The sequence below is a fragment of the Cannabis sativa genome, chromosome 6 (genome assembly GCF_029168945.1).
Source record: "Cannabis sativa cultivar Pink pepper isolate KNU-18-1 chromosome 6, ASM2916894v1, whole genome shotgun sequence".
Lineage (NCBI taxonomy): Eukaryota > Viridiplantae > Streptophyta > Magnoliopsida > Rosales > Cannabaceae > Cannabis > Cannabis sativa.
Window position 1 is genome coordinate 33,752,693 of NC_083606.1, and position 7,747 is coordinate 33,760,439.

At 36.2% G+C, this 7,747-nt stretch overlaps 2 protein-coding genes across 2 annotated transcripts; both read left to right on the plus strand.

Moving 5' to 3' along the window:
• Positions 1 to 2,378: 2,378 nt before the first annotated feature.
• LOC115694970 (pentatricopeptide repeat-containing protein At1g62670, mitochondrial-like) lies at positions 2,379 to 3,011 on the plus strand. The gene has a single exon (XM_061118087.1). The coding sequence runs from the start codon at positions 2,379 to 2,381 to the stop codon at positions 3,009 to 3,011; it is 633 nt and encodes a 210-aa protein (XP_060974070.1).
• A 6-nt stretch (positions 3,012 to 3,017) lies between these two features.
• On the plus strand, positions 3,018 to 4,142 carry LOC133039241 (zinc finger BED domain-containing protein DAYSLEEPER-like). Its single transcript, XM_061118088.1, has 2 exons — positions 3,018 to 3,233; positions 3,526 to 4,142. The coding sequence occupies exon 2, from the start codon at positions 3,537 to 3,539 to the stop codon at positions 4,140 to 4,142; it is 606 nt and encodes a 201-aa protein (XP_060974071.1). The 5' UTR covers positions 3,018 to 3,233; positions 3,526 to 3,536.
• Positions 4,143 to 7,747: the final 3,605 nt, after the last annotated feature.

Here is a 7,747-nt window from a genome sequence, read left to right on the forward strand (position 1 = left end):
CTTGCTAAAATAACTTGAATTCAACAAAGAAATCCAGCCCTAGCTGCTCCCTAAGCTTGGCCGAAAATGAGAGGAAAAGAGAGAGTTTTCTTTGGAAAATTCTATTTTTCTAACTTAGCATTTTTTTTTGATGTAAAATGAAAATAATTAAATGACACCTAGCATATAACACTTTCAGCCAAATAACATTAACATAAACATTATTTTCCTTTTCACAAAATCACAAAAGATAAAATACTAATGGGGCAAAAAGACCAATTTGCCCCTCCACCATAAAATCACATAAATCATACTAAAGGGGTATTTTTGGGAAATTCTAAATTCCCGGCCATTCCCGACATTCCCAATGTCTAAAACCCGTCCCCAAACTACTAACATACTAAGTTGTGATTTCTACTGAGCCAAACGCCGAGTTCCAAAAGACCGGACACCGGAAATGCAAAATATGCAAGCTACTGAATAACATAAATAACAGTATAATAAATTATTTAAATAGCTATAAATAATTTCATAATTAATCACAATTAACTGATAATTTCCAAATTAACTAAGCGGGCTTTACAATATATGTGTGAAGATCAATATGACTGGGATTACTACTTACACTAATCGGATTGATCTTAAATGCTTTTTGTTTAGCATATCTCTCTCTTTGTTTTTTACATATTTCTTTCTTTTTTTCGATTGGTAAATCTTTATATGGAATCCGCTTTGAAGGTTCTCTGTCACGTTCTTGTAAAATTAAATTATGAACATTAATTTCATATGTATTAGTTTCTCTTAAACAATACACATTTTTAAGTTTTAGGTATTTTGTGTATGACATCTTACCATGTGTCATTATGCTAATGCAAAAAATGTTGTAAGAATACAATCTACACAAGTAAAAAAAGATGGTGTAATAAAGTAATTGCATACATTAAATTTAAATAATAATAATTCAGAAAATCCATACTTACATGAAACGGTTAGATCAAAAAAGAAAAACTCTATATGATTAAATATAGTATAGAGTTTTATTTTTGACAATATTCATTATATTTGAATATAATATTTGGACAATATTCATTATTCACAATGAATTGTTACAACTACTTTCTTTTTATATTTTCTTTTAATTTACAATCAATCAATGTCATTACTGTTTTTGAAATTTAATAGAAACAATAGAAACGAAATTGATAATAATAATAATATATATAGGATAAGAACGAAATATGAGAGAGATGCATGATGAAGATATATTCTTCTTAAAAGAAACAAATGAAGAAGTAATGAATATTAACATTAAAATTTCATGTTTATCTTAATTAAAAAAAAATAATAAAAAAATATGATATTAAAAGTGATATTAAAGTGATGAATATTAACATTACTTGGGAGAATAAGCAGAGAGAAAAATCTGGAGAAGAAGAGAAGTGGTATAACGGCCAACAAAAAAAAATTAGAGGGCATACGATTCTGTTATATATATTGGAATGAAAAAGAGAGAGAAGAGATGAGATATAACTGGGTTTTGGATTGACAACATATATTATATATTATTATTCTCAGCTAGCTCTGATATAAAATAAAAAAAAAAAGTTAAAATAAAACAAAAGCTAAATAACAAAAAAAATAATAAATAAAAAAAGATAAAAAATAAAACAAAAGCTAAATAACAATTGATCTATGGATCACACCAATTATAGTAATAATAAGAAAAAAAAAAAGAAGAGGAAGAAATCATCAAAAATTTCACAATGTTGTCTTCTCATTTTCTTGTGACCACTCTCGATTCAAGCGAATGAGCTAATGTTCTTTGGCCTTTTCGAGTCTGAGTTTGCCTCCTTTCCAAGCGCAGCCATTGTACTAGGAATGTCAATCTGGGCTATTTTCGCGGGCCGGGCCGGGCCCCCGGCCCGACGGGCCGACCGTGGCCCGAATTAATCGGGCTCTTATCGGGCTTCGGCCGGCCGGCCGGCCGGTATATATTATTTCGGGTCGGGCCCAGCCCGGCCCGGTTTTAAATATTAAAAAAAAAAAAAAAAAATCCCAAATTCTAAAAAAATCCCTAAATCTCAGACTCTCACCTTCGACTTCTCTCTCTCCGACGACAGAGCCCAAGCACGCCCCAGTTCAGATACACCCAAACCCCGTCCAAAGTCCTCCATCTCCGAAATCTTCCATGGTAAGTCCTTTACTCTTAACTCTTTTTGGGCTTCGATTGGCTTTCTTTTGTATATTCAGGTTATGAAGAATTCTTGGGGTTCTTTTTCTGGTTAGGGGTTCTTTATCACCTAGACTACTCTCTCAAAAAAAACCTTCGCCCAGATGGCCTTCGCCCAGATGGCCATACCTTAAGTACTCTGCTTCATGGGCTTTGTATGGAAGGCTCCATGGTTGAAGCCCTGGAGTTGTTCCACAGAATCTTAGACAAGGAACTCCCATGTGATGAGTTTGTTTATGGGGTCATCATTAATGGGCTTTGTAGAGCCGGAGAAACTAGGGAGGCATTTAAGGTGCTTAAGCAAATTTACCACCATCCCAAACTCAATCCCACTCTTGAATGTTTCAATCCCATCATTGATAATCTTTGTAAAGAAGGGAATGTAGTTAAAGCCAGAAGCCTATTTCAGGAAATGATCAGTTGTGGTCTGACACCAGATGTTGTAGCTTATAATTCGTTGATTAATGGATTATGCAAATTTGGTGATTGGGTTGAAGCCAATGGAGTCCTCACAAACATGATTGGTTCTGGAATTTCACCAGATGTATATACTTATGGTATAGTGATTGATTCTCTTTGCAAAGAAGAGAAAATTCAGAAAGCAATTTCATTGTATGAATCTATGACTAAAGAAGGTGTAGAACCTAATGTTGTCATATATAATTCTCTCATTACTGCCCTTTCTAAGAAAGGAAAAACAAAGGAAGCATTTGCCCTCATGGGAAAAATGACTAATAGAGGTCTAAAGCCTAATGTCTTTAATTACAGTTCTTCATTTCTACAGGAATCTATATTTTCATAAGACTGTTAAGGCAGTAAATCTCTAGAGCTGACTAATAATCAAGCTTGTCACCCTTAATTATATTTTACTTTTGCAATCTGACTATATTATGTGGTCTTCAAACATCAATTATTGGCTCCATTTGATTTACTCTGTTTTATATTTTTTTATAGGTTTTGGCGTTTTGCAAGTGTTTGAAAAGAATTTGAGTCAAGTGGAACTTTCAATCTCGATTCATCGGAGGTATATATTTTTTTTTTATAATTGCTTTATTATATTACATATAATTTTATAGAAGAGTTTGAATATCTTATATATTCATCCATAGTGAAGTAGGTTCTGCGAAATTTGTGTGCTGCGGTGATATAAGGATGATAAATTGTGTGTTATCTGATTATTTATAGTTAAAATTGACAGATGGTTAGGTTAATAAAATAGGGAAAATGCTGTCCGATTTTTCGTAGATATGTTTATCATGGTTTTAAGGCAATTGCATGGATTAATTGATATATATGAGAATATGGTGTTAATGTAGGTTAAAATAGAATGTCTGGTCAAATTGATTCTAATTTTGAGGATGATGTTGATTTTGTGCCATCAACTACAAATGAAGTACAATCTGTTAGCAATACAGTAGATGAAACTCAGAATCAGAGAAAAAGAACTTCTCGTGCATGGGATCATTTCACACGGGAAAAAATTGATGGAAAAATTAAAGCAGTTTGCAAGTATTGCGAGCGTAAGCTGGTGGGAGAAACTTCTAGTGGGACTAGGCATTTAAATTCTCACGTGAAAACGTGTCCTGTAAGAAAGGCCCAACTTGCCGCCAATCCTAGTGCAACAGCAAGCCCTTCGGTTTCTTTTAATTTTGATCCTGATTTAGCAAGGACCAAATTGGCTCAAATGATCGTTAAGCACGAATATCCCTTGTCTATGGTTGAGCATAGCGGGTTTATAGAATATTCAAGCACTTTATGTCCCATGTTTCAAATGGTGTCAAGGAATACAATTAGGTCAGACATTATGAAAATGTATAAAACTGAGAAAGAAAAGTGCAGGCAAAATTTGGAAAAAAGTAGGAGCAGAATAGCCATAACCAGTGACATGTGGACTGCAAATCATCAGAAGAGGGGATATATGGCTGTAAAGTAGCATTTTATTGATGATTCTTGGAACTTACACAGTCAGATATTGAGTTTTAAGTATGTTCCGTGTCCTCACGATGCTCCAGCACTACTTGAGGCCTTAAGATCTTGTCTTAATGATTGGAAAATAGAAGACAAGATCAGTACAGTGACTCTCGATAACTGTACTGCCAATGATTCCATGATTGATCTTTTGAAAGGACAATTTGAGCTCGATGTTTTATTTTGAAGGGAAAGTTGCTACATGTGCGTTGTTGTGCACATATTTTAAATCTAATTGTCAAAGAAGGCTTATCTGTCATTGGTGATAGTGTTGACAAAATTCGAGACAGTGTTGCTTATTGGTCGGGCACACCAAAAAGACATGAAAAATTTGAAGACACTGCTCGTCAACTTGGAGTACCATACACCAAAAAAATATCACTTGATTGTGTAACGAGGTGGAATTCAACTTTTCTAATGCTTAGCACAGCTTTATCCTACAAGACAGTATTTGAACGTGCAAGGCTGCGGGAGTTGCGTTTGAGGTGTGCCCCTTCAGAAATTGATTGGCAAAATGCTCAACAATTGTGTGATAAGTTAGAGTTGTTTCATGAAGTAACCGAATTAATTTCTGGAACAAAGTACCCTACCGCCAATATTTTTTTTCCAAAAATATGTGAAATTAAGACCAACATTCAATCATGGATGTTATCAGAGGTGCCTTTTATTAAGGACATGGCAACTCAAATGATGTCTAAGTTCCAGAAATATTGGCGAGAGATTCACGGGCTTATGTGTGTGGCGGTTGTTTTAGACCCGAGGTACAAGTTCATGTTGCTCGAATACTATTTCCCTGTAATTTATGGAGATGAGCAATATGTAACTGAAATTGCGAAGGTTCGTGAGCTTTGTTGCGAGCTACTAGAGGAGTACGGGTCTAAGTTTCCTCATTTGAGAGAAAGAAGGGTTCAAGAAGAAAATGTATCAACATCGTCTTCAACACGCCGATTGGATGCCCTTTCTAACTTTGATAGATTTGTTAGAGCTTCCTATCGAGTAGAGAATATGAAGTCTGAACTGGATTTATATTTAGATGAGAACTTGATACCTAGGACTGAAGAGTCATTTGATATATGCAACTTTTGGAAGGTGACGGGCCTCAAATACCCTTTGTTGAGTATGATTGCCAAGGATGTATTTGCTGTGCCTGTTAGCACTGTTGCTTCGGAATCTACATTCAGCACTGGTGGTAGGCACGTGAGTTCACATCGATCGAGACTTCATCCTTCTACATTAGAAGCATTAGTATGTACACAAAATTGGTTGAAGACTGACAAAAAAGGTAGATATTATTTAACAATTGTAAATATATATTTATATACATTTTTTTATTTCTTAATTAGAATTAATATTTATTTTATTTTTTTTAACAGCAACAGTGAATGATGAAGATAATGATGTTGATCCAACAATGGTAATTAGTTAAGTTTTTGTAATTTATCAAATAAATTATTTATTTTTATTATTAATACTTTTTTCTGTTTTTATTTTTTTGCAGGAGCCTTACGTAGTTGATCTTGATGATTAGAGAGTACATTGTTCTTTTTAGTATATGAGTGAGGACATGGATGAGAACAAATTGTAGTGTTTAGTACTTATGGTTACTAGTTATTATATTTGAGTTTATGGTTGGTAGTTATTATTGATGTATTAAACATTGTTAGTAACAAAAGTACAATCTCAAACTTTCCTCTATTATGCATAATTAACCAACAAAAAGTAATTTATATATTATTTATATAAATCTATCCGAATCTTTTGATCAACATTTCTAAGTTCAAAAATTGAAAAATAACACAAAATAGTTGAAAAAACTAAAGTTGTATCATAATCATGACAAGCTATATACAAGTCTAGAAAGAATATAAGTGAAAAGGGAAAAAGAATTAATTAGAAAAAAATAAAATAAAATTGAAAGGTCATTATGATACTGAAAAATTAGGCAGAAAAAAGAAGACCATCCAAAAATTTGGCAGATATATACATAGTGAATCCAATGGATGAAGTTGTTGTATTGACTTTAATTTATAATAAGTATTCTTTAAAAAAAAAAAAAAAAAAAAAAAAAAAAAAAGCCGGGTCGGGCCTAACCCGGCCCAATTATCTCGGGCCGGGCTTGACCCGCTAGGCCAAAAGAAGGAGTCGGGCCGGGCCGGGCCGGGCCAAAGTGATGTCGGGCGGGGCCGGGTTTGTGGCGGGCCGGGCCGGGCCCGGCCCGACTGACATTCCTACATTGTACTTGGCGAAGAGATTGGAAAGTGACTTGGGAGAGGAAGGGAGAAAGTCGACATAGGCTAAGGAGCGACCTTTGGTGCGGACGAAGTCGACAGAGTCAACCACTCCGCCAGTCAACTGAAAGAGTCGACTGAGTTCGTCCGCCGTCACTGACTCCCCTAAACCCCCAGCGTAGATCCTCACTTTCTCCCCTTTCTCTTCTTCCAGTGGATAGGGGATCTACATTTCCTACCGTACAACAGTTCATAGGGAGCCATCTCTATCGTACTCTGATAACTGTTGTTGTACGAAAATTCTATTAACGGTAGATACTTACTCCATGAGCCTTCAAAGTCCATAACACAGGCTCTCAACATGTCCTCCAATATCTGAATTGTCCTTTCGGACTGACCATCTGTCTGAGGATGGAATGCCATCTTGAATTTTAGCTTTGTACCCATTGCCCGTTGCAAACTTTGCCAAAATTTGGAGGTGAATTTCGGATCCCTGTCCGAAACTATAGACTTCGGTACCCCGTGAAGTCTCACTATCTCTCTGACGTACAGTTCTGCCAACTGATCCACTGTGAACGTTGTTCTAACCGGCAGAAAATGAGCAGATTTCGTAAATCGGTCCACCACTACCCAGATGGAATCAAACAAACCCGTGGTCCTAGGTAACCCGACCACAAAATCCATCGTAATATCTTCCCATTTCCATTCTGGTAGGGTTAGAGGCTGCAACAGCCCTGCTGGTCTTTGATGTTCAGCCTTAATTTGCTGACACGTGAGGCATCTCGATACGAATTCTACCAAATTCTTCTTCATACCGCTCCACCAGAAGTACGGTTTCAAATCTTGGTACATCTTGGTGGTGCCGGGATGCAGAGAATACGGGGTAGAATGAGCCTCCTCAAAGATCTCATTTCTAAGTTCCGCACTGTTCGGAACACAAACCCTGGCTTTATACAAAAGCATCCCATTATCTGACACTGAAAAGTCCTTGGCTTGACCAGCCAACACCTCATCTCGGATCTTCACTAACTCCGGATCTGTCATCTGAGCGACTTTTATTCTTTCCAACAGATCAGATTGCAGCGTCAAGTTGTGAAGCTGACCTACCACAAACTCAATGCTGGATCTAACCATATCCTCTGCTAGCTGAGGTGAGATCTGAACCATGCTAGCTACTTGCCCGGGACCCTTTCTGCTCAGGGCATCGGCCACTACATTGGCTTTTCCGGGATGATAGAGGATCTCGCAATCGTAATCCTTCACTAATTCCAACCAACGCCTTTGTCTCATGTTCAAATCTTTCTGAGTAAAGAAATACTTGAGACTTTTATGGTCGGTATAG